Source organism: Galeopterus variegatus, unplaced genomic scaffold, assembly GCF_000696425.1.
Source record: "Galeopterus variegatus unplaced genomic scaffold, G_variegatus-3.0.2 Scaffold57, whole genome shotgun sequence".
Taxonomy (NCBI): domain Eukaryota; kingdom Metazoa; phylum Chordata; class Mammalia; order Dermoptera; family Cynocephalidae; genus Galeopterus; species Galeopterus variegatus.
The window spans coordinates 799,674-811,763 of NW_007726168.1; the positions used below are offsets into that span (position 1 = coordinate 799,674).

A 12,090-nucleotide genomic window follows, 5' to 3' on the forward strand; every position below is an offset into this window, starting at 1 on the left:
CCTCCGGGCTTCGTGGATCCCGGGCTCATCTTCGCCACGTCTGCAGTAGACACGTTCACCCCCCTGCTGAACATGGTCATCTCTACACTCTTTCAGTAATGCACATTGGATTTCCATCGTGGATGCTTAGCCTCGTGGATAGAGCACTGGGTGGGCATCTGGGGTCTTGATTGCAAGCTGTAGGGGACCCTGGAAGAATCACCTCTCTCTAGGACTCGGCCATTGAAGAACTTGGAGGAAGTGACCTGTATGTCCTCTGTGAGCCTTTCTAATTCAGAGGAGAAACAGGTCTTGGCATCACTGGACTCGGTATGCCTGCACCACCATTTTGTTGCATAGTCCGGGACAAGGCTCTGGACACTCTTGGCCTTTACAAAAGCACAGTGCAGTTGTCCTCAGAGTTCTCTGAGTCCCTCCCTGAAACAAAGGTATGCTCCTGTCTCTCCTCCCCTCTCACCCACTCCCCCAAATGTACCTTTTTGTCAGATGTCCCTGGCTGAAAACACCTTCCAAATGTAAAACCATTTTCAGCTGCTTTGGGCCCTTTAACCCTTTGTCTGCTAGGATTCCACAAAAATAATTGATGACTGATTGCCCCATTAACCTTTAAGAAAAAAAAAGTTTGACAGCCAGGACTTGTGTAATGAGGAGGGATTCCTTGTGAGATCAGTCTGATGGCTGAGTTGCTTGCCCCTGAGGAGGCAAAATTAGCCCCCTGGGGCCTCGTCTGCATAGAAACTGGACGCAATTAGTGTAATATCCGGTGTTATTAATGTCGTTTGGAATAATTGGGCAGGTTGATTTCGACAGGTTCATGGTGCTAAAATACTATTATAGTGGACCTTTCCACAGCTAACCGTTAAACACGGAAAACTATTTAAATCCCTGTGAGCCCAATCACAAAACTTTCTTAAACAGCTAAGCCCTGGAATGTCACTCTGTGAAACAACACACTGTGACTTCAGGCTTTGGGGCGTGGTAGTGTTTTGATTTTTTCATCATCAGGGAGATTGATTTTGCTATTTGTGTTTGTATCTCAAACTAAGAACACAGTTTTAATGTACATACATACCATCAGGAATTTCTACAACCTGAATTCTGTTTTTACAGACTGAATTCAGTGTAAGCCACTTACAGTCATCGTAGTGAAATGACACCCAGGAGCTGTATGTCCTCACTGTTGAGCGCTCATTCCCCACGTCTCGTCTCTGTCTTCCTCATTCGTTGGCCTCACACTGCCAATTATTGTTTTTACTGTTTTTTATCTAGTTGCTGACAACTAAAATACCATCACAGTGTCACTTCGTAATGTTGTATGGTCCTTCTGGGCCACTGGTGATTTGAATAACACCATATCTTCTTTTTTTTTTTTTTTTTTTTTAAAGATGACCAGTAAGGGGATCTTAATCCTTGACTTGGTGTTGTCAGCACCACACTGTCCCAAGTGAGCCAACCGGCCATCCCTATATAGGGATCCGAACCCGCGGCCTTGGTGTTATCAGCACTGCACTCTTCCAGTTGAGCCAACTGGCCATCCCTATATAGGGATCCGAACCCGCGGCCTTGGTGTTATCAGCACTGCACTCTTCCAGTTGAGCCAACTGGCCATCCCTATATAGGATCCGAACCCTTGACTTGGTGTTATCAGCACCACACTCTCCGAAGTGAGCCACGGGCTGGCCCCCATATCTTCTGATAAAAACTCTTCTTTGAATGTTAGGAGGAGCATGTTAATGGTCTGTCCACACAGAAGCAGGAAAATATTTGGGTCTGAAAATCTGTTCACTATTTACTTAATGAGAGTAAATAGTCACAGCAGTGCTACAGAAGTATAAGCGTGGATTAAATCTTTAGTAGGTGTTGACCTAATCAAATGGCCAGAGCAGCACACAGCGGCACCCCAGGATAGGTCTTCTTTGGATTAGTCAGGACTGGCATTAGGAGTGACAGAAATCTGATTTAAAGATGTTTAGGCAACATAGGGAGAACAGATTTTCTTACCGTATGACAGGCAGGTGGCGGTGACTGCAGGGACACCTGCACCCGGGGATCTGGAGGCATCAGACTCCCTGGCATTTCCCATCCCTGCTTTGCTCTGCTGGTCAGCAGCTTTCTTATTCCCCCCGGAGGAGGCAGAGGCACCTGCACCTGTAAGCCATGTCCTGACAGGTCCCAGATAAGAGGGGAAGGGGCTGTGTGGTCCCTACTCAGAAAAGCCTGGAGAAGGACATTTGGATCACGTGCCTCCTACTGGAACTGATCAGAACAGCCAAGATCATTGGGCACTCTACTTGGCCCAGCATAGTGAGACCATCTCTCCTCCCAGTCATGGGCTGGGAGCCAGACACCAGGAAGGTGGCAGCTGAAAAGTCTGGAGCCAGGACGGCTCCAGGCATGTTCCCCAGCATTCTCCAGACTGACCTGCCCCAGTTGGGTGGCCTGACACCAGTTAAAAAGAAATAAGACACTAGTGACAAGCCAGTTATGGATTTCTGGGAAAACTACTTTTAAAGACCCAACCGTCTTGCTCTCCTGATGTCAGGAATAACAGAAAATAACAGAGAAAAGCCACTGGGAGACCTCTCAGCTCCCATTCTACACCCTGGGAGAGCTCCTTTTCTTTTTTACATATACTTGTTTTTAAGAAGTGGAGAAAAAGGACCGCTTGCCACTTTAGGACAGGAAAATAATTAAATTAGATAATGCTTGTAAAGTCCTCGCGTGGTTCCTGGCACAGAATTGGAGCCCAGTGGTATTGTTTTCCATATATTTATTAGTCCATGCATAGATTCATTACAAAGAAACAAATTATTCCTGCATGTAAGTTGTGTGTAACATGGCTAAATATGCAGTTGCTCTGCAATCCTTGTTATTTTTTTAATCTTGGGAGGCAGAGAAAAGTCACATGGCAGATTTGAGTATAATTCTAACCCTAACTGTGGGAATTCACATATTACTCTCCCTCAAAAAAAAATAAAATAAAATAAACAGTGTCCTGGAAAACACATGACCCTGGCATAGCTCGATTCACTTGGTGATATTGGTGTAGAGTGATCTTAATTAAGCTCTGTGCTCAGGTTTCATTCCTTCCTCAGGAAGTGAGGCATCCCAGCAGCAGTTCAGCTCCTTGTCAAAGACATCAGGCCCTGAAATCCAAAAGAGGGTGCAGTGTGGCTCCCCTGCAGGACCCTGCCTGTACCCTGGATCACAGAGGGCTCCATCTACCTCCTGCGTGCTAGACTGGACCCCTCTCCTGCAGGCAGCTCCGTGTTTGCATCGCAGCTCAGTCCTGGAGCCCTGGCAGCATGGCCCAGCTGGGGGAGGCCAGCCCTGGGGCCAGCAGCACCACTGCCTCCTGACTCAGGAGCCATTGCTGGGCCCTGCCAGGACAAGACGGGGGAAGGTCATCTTCTGCCTTTCCAGGGCAAGGCCAACCATTTGGCTAAAGCAGAAATACTTCCAAAAGAATCGTTCATTGGCATCTCACTGCATGATGACTCAACTGAAAAGCTTGGCATTCACAGCTGTCCTGTGGCCACTGCAGGGCCCCTGTGCATGCTTCCCGTGCGTCACAGACAGCACGTGGTGGGCACAGTGACCGCACAGCTCCCTGTGGCACACACTTTATCACAGAGGCATAGGCACTGCGGATTTTGATTACTGTCTTCATTCATGTCTTCGTTATTTCTATAATTTTGTGCTTTTCCAGGCTTACAGTCATCCCACAGGACTCTCCCTCAAAAAAAAAAAGTGGTCTCAAGTGAGTGGAGTCCATTGGTTCTTAATTAGGACATGAAACTTAGTTGTGTTTCCAGGTCATCCGGGCCCTTTGCAGGGCTGGCCTTTCCATCCACGCCTTTCCTCGTAAGTCGCGTCCATCAGCGGGTTGCAGCGTGTCCTGCACCGTTCGCCCTTTACTCTGTGGGGCCTTACTGGCATTTCATTAACATTAGCCAGTCCAGCCGGGTTTCATCCTCCAGGAGACGAGGCCTGAAACCTGCTCAGGCCACTCAGGCTCTGATTAAACCATCGCCTCGAGGCACAGCGTGGGGTCCTCTCCTGGCCCTGGGCATGAGTGACTGCCGTCCTTTCTGTTGTTACTTTCAGGGAATTGTTTACCTTATTCAGTTTTTTGTATATTTCCTCTCCCTCCCAGAGAGAAATATATGTCTATTATTGTAAAGTCATACTTAAATATGACTTCTATGTACAGAAATGACGTTAATATTTCTATATTAATCTAATACCTTGCCCATTTATTGACTGCTATTATCTAATAATCTGCCTGTAGATGATTTTGGGTTTTCTGTGAAGACAGTCACATGACTTGTGAATGACAGATAAAGGTCTTCGTCTTCCTTTCCAGTCCTTGTATTTTTGTATCTTTATTCTTGTCTTACTGCACTGGCTAAGCAGGGCTGAATAAAAACGGTTAAAGCGAGCAGCCCCGTCTCGAGCATCCTATCACTAAATGTTTGGAGAAACGCTTCTAGTGTTTGACCCTTGCGAATGACAGCACTGTGGGGTTTGGGGATAGATCCCCTTTGTCCAAGGTAAGAGATTTTCTTTCTATTCCTGAGTTGGCGAAGAAGGTTCAATCATGTTTCTTTTCTTATGAATTTTTTCTCTCTTCTGATTGGGGAACTGCACATTTTATGTTTTTTTCTTTTCACATGGACCTAATCTGCCAATACCTGAAGTTCTTACCTCCCCTTGTGGCCACAGGACATCGTAAGTCCCATGTCCTCGCCTCCACTCCCACGTTCTCTGGTGCTGCACCTTTCCCAGATGAGATGTTATTATTAGAAGTAGTATTTAATATAATCTTTGTTTAGATTTGTCTGCATACTGATCAGTTCATTTGGTCACCAACCCTTCTCTTTCCAACCGTTCTTCTAGGATCTTCCTAAGGTGTGTCTGTAAGTAGTTCCTCAATGAAGGTCTACTGGTTAACAACTATAATTTACATTTTCAAGAGGTCTACCTTGTCTCCAATCTGCCCCAACACTTTTGATGGTTTCCTGTTGCTTGAAGATTTGGGGATTCCATTTTTTATTTCTTTAAACATTTCACACAACACGGTTAATTTAAATTCTGTAACAGTAATACTTTGGCTCTAAATCTATCGGCCTGCTTCCTGTGTGGTTGGTGGTCTCCGGTTTTAAGTTCATATGTGGTTGGTCTTTGTGTGAGAAGCTTTTCTTTAGAGGAGATGCCAGGAGCCAAGGGGGCTCTGCAGACCTAGGACCCCCTCCTCCCTTCTCCTTCCAGGACTTCTGGGTGCAGGATTCTCAGGTTTATGTTTCCCGCTTTATTGTGACCTGATCTGTTTTGCCCCCAAAGGTGTGTGCCCCTTAGGGTGCCCTCACTTTTGCAGGAGTTCAGCACTTCAGGGCTCACAGCTCTGGTTTCTGCTCATAGATTTGATTTGGGGAGGGAGAGGAAGGGTGGGCCCTTTGAGAGTATGCCCTGCTGCGGACTGCCATACTGTGAGGGGGTCAGGTTGGAAAGGAAGCCAGGCCCCAGGGACAATGGAGAAGTGCTCAAGTGTTGGTGAGGGGAGTGACAGTGCCGATTTCTTACTCAGTAAACTCCAGGGAAGTGTCAGGGCAGGGCCAGAGCCACAGGGACAGTCAGGCAAGGGCGGAAAGGAGAAGGAAATAGAAAGGTGCAGACTGGGGGATAACGTAAGCAGTGCTGTGACTGATTAGATAGCAGTGGAAAGAGGGTGATTTTGAGATTTTCTGACTAGAAATAGCATTGCAACCGTTAGCAGAAGTAGAGAACTCAAGGAGGAGCATTTGAGAATTATAGCAAATCTATTTGATGCATATTAAAGTTGATGCTGAGAACAAGATATTTGAGAAATATCCATAGGCATTTAAAAATCCAAAATTGATCAGATTTTTGGATCGGAGATACAGATTTGAGAATTGTACACACCTGCCAGAAGTGACTACTCTTTGGAAGTCACTGTACCTCTAAGAAGGGGTGCGGGGCAGGGAGGACCGTGAGCTGCACATGGAATGGGCCTTCACTAAAGGCCACACGAAGAGGTGCCAGGTAGGAGGAGAAGAAAGGGGTTAAAGAGCTGGAGAGAAAGCTGCACTTGAGCTTAGTGAGCAGGTGGCAGCATGCCACGTGGGCCCTCGCCCCAGGGCAGGCATTGCTAGCTGATCCCAGCATTATCCTCCAAGAGCCTGGAGCTGGCCATGGGACCCTCAGCACAGGGTTCCCTGCACCTGCTGAAAGCTACTGAGCTACAAAGGAGTTGAAAGCTCTCTTGTGTCTCTCCCATGGGATCTCGGCGTTGGAAGGGCCCCGCCATTTGTCTTTGAGATGCTGAATTCTCACCACACGATGTGGGCTTGAAACCCTCTAGGGAATGGAAACTGTGTTCCATCTGTGGGTAGTTCTGAGGGGAGTCGTCTGTCTGTGGAGTCTTTATTGTCCCTTTTGCTGTGGGTGGACTCCCCAGGGCTCCCAGCACAGGTGGCATCCCTCTGTGTCCCCAGTGCGTGCGCCCAGACATGGAGCTCCCCTGCGGTGCTCACCGGCCTTCGCCAGGTGTGATGGCAACACCACCTTCCTCATTGCAGGTGACACCCTCGTGGCCTTCGCTTTTATAGAGAGCCTCTCACTGTGGACTTCCTAACCATGGGCCCGCTGTCCGCTGCAGTTGCTTGGCCTTTGCATAGTTACTGCTGATAAAATCTCCCCCAAGCTCCACTCGCTGTTGAAGTGTGAGGAAGGAATTCCTAGTCACGTGTGAGACATTTCAACCCATCCTAGAGCTAAAACCCTAGTTTATCTGCTATCCCTTCAAAATTCCTCCCTCTCAAAATTTGATAAGCAGACTTCATGGGTCTTCATCCACGTCATTGATAAAAACGTTGAACAAGGCAAGACAGAGGTAAACATCCCATGACAAGCCGCTACAAATCTCCTTCCAGGTTACGGCCCTTAGTACCCTCGGGATGGAATTTTCTAGTGGGTGCTTAATCCATGCAACTCTACTGGCACCCCTCTCATTCACCCTGATAAATGCCTTGCTCACATCCAGGTGAGTACTCAAGGTGATGGAGCATCCCAGAAGACCGAGGAGGAAAAAGTTGCCAGGTGGTGGTTGCCATCATCAACACCAGATATTCCTGAAAGAGAAGGCAGCTGAGCACTGCCCGTGGGCCCTGGCTGTTCATCCATCTGTAATCTTAGAAAGTGAGGTTTCAGTAGGACGGACGACAGGAAAACGTCATCAGAGAGAAGAGAGCGGTGAACAGCTAGATGCAAGTGTGCGCTCCTGCTTTGAGAACTCTGCCCGTGGAGAACAGAGAAAAGAGGTCATCTCTAGAGGGTGGCAGGAGCTCCGGAAGGTGTCTGTCTATGGGGTGGATGTCCCAAGCAGTGGTCAGGAAGTCTGTAGAAGAGGGCCATTGAGTTTGGAATAGAGTGAGGAAATCATCACTGAATCCAAGTCCCCAAGAAGGTGTGAGGGGCCAGGTAAAGAAAGCACAGAGACAGCAGGGAGGGAAAGTACCAGGAACTGACAGGAGGGACAGAAATGTTTAGTAACCTAGAAGGTACCAGAAAAGGAAATCTGTGTCCAGCATAAATAGAAGGAGAAGATAGGTGGTGGAATAAACTGTTAAGGTGACTCAGAAGCTGTTGAATAGATACTGTGGGGAGCATGTTTGGAAATTAGCAAGGAACAGATTCTGATGTTCCTGTGAACGCTTAAATCTATTTGTTACCTTAAGTGGATTTTACCTGTGTAGGTAAATTTTGTTTACATACTTAATAGGGCAAAGCCAAACTGTGCTTTAGCGATTTAACTTGGGAGTCTTGTCTTTACGTGAGTTATTGAGTGTTGCAGTGGGAGATGCACAGTAGCAACAACTGCACCGGAATGAGGCAAAAATACACACGTTCCATGTACTTTATCTCGACTCCTATTGTTGTTTTCATCACTTTGTGTTCTGTCATGTGTGTGCCTGTGCCTACCATGTGGAGACATTTAGACAGCACGGCCTGGCCCTGCTGCTGGGGTCCTTTCCACCCAGCCCAGTGCCCAGCTCTGGGCCATGCAGCTGAGAACCCCAGTGGCTAAGCCCTGCTCCAGCCTCGAGCAAATTCCGCTCTTTGCCTCCAGTTCTGGCAAATGCCGCTCATGACTCTGGCTAGAAATTTAAACAGGAGAGCTTTCTGGCAGACCAGTTATGCAGAAATTTAACTGGGAAGCTAATGGTTGTCATTTTTTTCACTAGAAGATCTAATAAATCCTGATCAGAAGGAGCTTTTATATGTGCATTTGAATTTCACAGATTAAAAAAAGTGTGAGCCCGTTCAGTAGATCTCCTAATGAAAATCTGTCACATTCCACCCATGAATTACCAAGTTTTCCTTATGGTCTAACTGTGAATTATGTAGTTCTTTCCTGCCTTTCCTATCAGTTCACTAGGATTTTTGCATAAAATATATGAATTGGGACTATCTTACAAGAAATCCGTGTGGGAAAGGTTATAATTCATAGTATTAGGACATAAAAGCCCATGGATAAGGAAGCCAGGCCTTTTAAAACCCACAGATGCAGTGGCTCAGCCAATAATTTCCAGGTATAATTGCAGGTCAGCCATGGAGAAACCAATTTGAAAGTCACAGTGATTTTTTTTTTTTTTTTTTTAATGAGAAAACCAACAATTCCCCAAATGTCCAAGGATGTTACTGGGGGTGGGGGAGGGGGACCTGCAGACAGGCCCCCACACCAGCCTCCTCCACCTCCCTTTCCGCAGCAGGTGAAGTGTTCTGCTGCTGCATAAACTCATTAGTTCTCCAAATTCAAGAGCCTAATAGATTGGGGTAAAATTCCTCATAAAACCCTCACTTTCTGGATTCTTATCATGAGAGCTCTCCAGAACTCAGGAACCAAAGAGATTCAGAGGGGAAGCATACTCACACACCCTGCAGGTGAGCACCCCGTCTGCTCACATGTCATGGGGCATCCCTGGAGGACCCTGACAGGCCTGACCTCCCCCGGGCACCTGCATCCCAGCTCCTCCCCACAGCCCAGACTGCCCTTGGTGCAATGGCTTGTAATGTCTGGGGGAGTCACAGACCTTGGACAGGCTAGTGGGGGCCATGGACCCTCGTCAGATGTCATTTCGTGCCCTGAGGCCGGGTGCTGTCACGGAGAAGCCAGCGGTTTTGCAGATGGCGTGCCCACCTGCCCCACCTTGCGGGCACCTTGGGAACAAGTCACACAGCCTTAGGTCCAGCTCACCAGGCAGTTAGACTCTAAACACTGTGCCATCATCTCCAGAGTACGTGAAGATGTCACGCACAAGTAGCACAGCCTCGTTTCTGTGGTCACCACTGGTGGTTATTTACAGAAGCCACATGCTGAGAAGGATTGACATCCCGTACCAGGGCGTCGTCCCCACCCCTGGGACTGGGGCTTGGCAGCACCGAGGGAATCAGATGGAAGGGATCTCTGAGTCACAGAAGGGGACTGTATGTCTCACAAGGCCCATGGGAATGAGGAGAGGTGGCTGGAGGTGGTGGCTTCAGAGACACGAGGCTGGGGGCGCACGGTGGGGTGAGGGCAGCACGCGGTGCGTAAGGCTGGGCTGGGGCGCTGAGGACAGGGGAGCCTGGAGAAAAATTCAGTACAATGGTGGGCAGATTATTACCATTATTAGTAACAGTTGCTCACCAGGTGATTATAACGCAGCTAGTTCACAGGCCAGTGCTTGAAAGTACTAATCAAGTGAGATGTTTTATCTAAAAATCCAGCTTAAGACTCACTGGCTATCTGTAAGTGGCTTCGCTTTAGGTGGGGGGTGCGTTCTCTCCTGGGGCTTGGGGGCTGGGAGTAGGAGTGGGAATGAGGACACGGTGGACCCCAGCCCTGGGTCGGCAGGAGTGAGCACTCTCCACTTAACCAGTTGGAAGCTCTAGCAAGTGGGTGCCCTTTTTCTCCGTTTTGTGGGTGAGGAAAAGGAGCCTCAGAGGAGTTGAGGAACTTGTCCAGAGACCCAGACGAGGCAAGTGGTGTCGCAGGATGTGAACACAAGTCTCTCTCACTGCTCTGGACAGTTGCCCCACAGCGACCACAAGTGTGGGGCCTGCAAGTCTCCATCGAGGCCCTTCTGTCGCCTGGAGTCCCACGTGCTGTCCTGGCCTGAAGGTGGTGGCAGTGAACGCCTTTCCCACTGTGACAGGTCCTCTGCCGTTGAAGAACAGACACCTGCGGCACTGCTCTTTGCTGTGGTGTGTCTGTGGACCGTCGCACGGGCACTTACAGACAAGTTAAAACTGCACCCGAGATTAGCAGTGCCGGCTTAATTTTCCTCCCATACCGTGGAGGGTCAGCAATAAGTGCCAAGTTATTTTCCTAAGTTGCTTCGTGCCCAGTGCAGAGGCACTGACACCACACGCTGATTTCCATTTTTCTGTTTTCCCTGAGTGCTGACAAACCCAGCTAAGCCACGCTGGCTTGAGGAACCAAATCTCGAGTGTTTGGAGGTGTGCGGGCTCAGATCTCTGCTGCCGTAGCTGTCTCGTCCTTGTGTGCCGCGAGCCTCACGCAGGCACGACTCAGCCAAAAGGCACTTTTATGACAGAGGATGGCAGAGGGGCTGCTGTCGCATGAAAGCTCAACTCTTCGTCCCCATCACTGTGTTTCAGAACAAGAAGAAAACTTTGAGTTTATCATTGTGTCCCTGACTGGCCAGACGTGGCACTTTGAAGCCACCACATACGAAGAACGAGATGCGTGGGTCCAAGCCATCGAGAGCCAGATCCTCGCCAGCTTGCAGTCCTGCGAGAGCAGCAAGAATAAGGTAAGACCCTCGGCAGCTGCCCTCACCCCCGAGCCACCCAAAAAAGTCAAGGCCACTGATCATTAAAGGGAAACAGAGACCAGAGTAAGGCCCCAGGGAGGGGAAAGCATCAGATGATGTGTGTGAATGACAAGACCGGGACATTCTTTGTGGGCAAAAAGCTAAATAATTGAAAAGATAAGAAACACTGTTTCTGGGCCAGCCCGGTGGTGCACTGCTACGGTGCACTGCTACAGTGCGCCGCTTGGGAGTGCGGCGGCGCTCCCGCCGAGGGTTTGGATCCCACATACAGACCGGCCGCTCACTGGCTGAGCGAGGTGCGGGCGCAACACCAAGGGTTGCCATCCCGTTGCTGGTCCCGGTCCGGTACGGGCGCGACACTGAGGGTTGCGATCCGTTGCCGGTCACGAAAAAAGACAAAAAGGGAAAAAAAAAAAAAAAAAGAAACACTGTTTCTAAATGCGCCATGCGTCATGTGTTAGTATCCTAGCTTGACCGTGTCTGCATGGCCGAGTATCTGACACTAAATCTTTACTCTCTCAGCTACTTAAAAAGAGAGCAAGTGGCCTTTTATTGCAGGTGATAGAATCTTTTGGACTCTTGTGGCTTACGTGTCCACGTTTATTTTTGTTATGAGCAGAGGCTACCCAGGAAGAGATACAGATGTAAAAGGATACCCTGTCTGCTTTCATAAATGCTCCAAATTGAAATCCACGTCAAGTTGGAAAACCTACTCTTGTTAGAGACATAAATGAAAAGTAGATGCACGTATGTGAGCGTGCAGGGAGTTTGGGGAAGCTAAATTCCTGTTTTTTAAATTGCCCATAAAGTCTAGTGTGTATTTTATTTAATAATGTGTATTTAAATAATGTGTTTTTTAAATTGCCCATAAAGTCTAGTGTGTATTTAATTTAATAACATTAAAATATTTAATGTTTAGACAGAAAAAAAATTTTTAGCCTGTGTTCTCTGGGCTACTGTCGAGTGATATTCCATATACAAAAATCACTTTTCCCATCAAGGATTCCTTCGCTTTTATTATTTTAATGCTTGGATGTTTTTAACCCCTTTGCTGGTACATTTTGACTCTTGGAGAACATTTTAATTTTCCAAACTATAATCAACTAGAAACTAAGAGAAAGGACATTGCCCACTGACCTGCAATTTCATTTGTAACCATTTAAAGAAATTTCTGCCAATGATTTATGTTCAGCTTTGTCATTAAGAAGGGAGTCTGTCTTTCAGAAAGATA

The 12,090-nt window shown here is 47.9% G+C and overlaps 1 protein-coding gene across 2 annotated transcripts in view; it reads left to right on the forward strand.

Annotated features, from left to right (window-relative positions):
* Positions 1–12,090, forward strand: part of AGAP1 (ArfGAP with GTPase domain, ankyrin repeat and PH domain 1) — a 430,252-nt gene that overhangs the window by 345,190 nt on the left and 72,972 nt on the right. For both annotated transcript variants that reach the window (XM_008574620.1, XM_008574628.1), the window contains exon 14: positions 10,684–10,838. In XM_008574620.1, the coding sequence (XP_008572842.1) occupies positions 10,684–10,838 (155 nt within the window). The remainder of the gene's footprint in view (positions 1–10,683; positions 10,839–12,090) is intronic.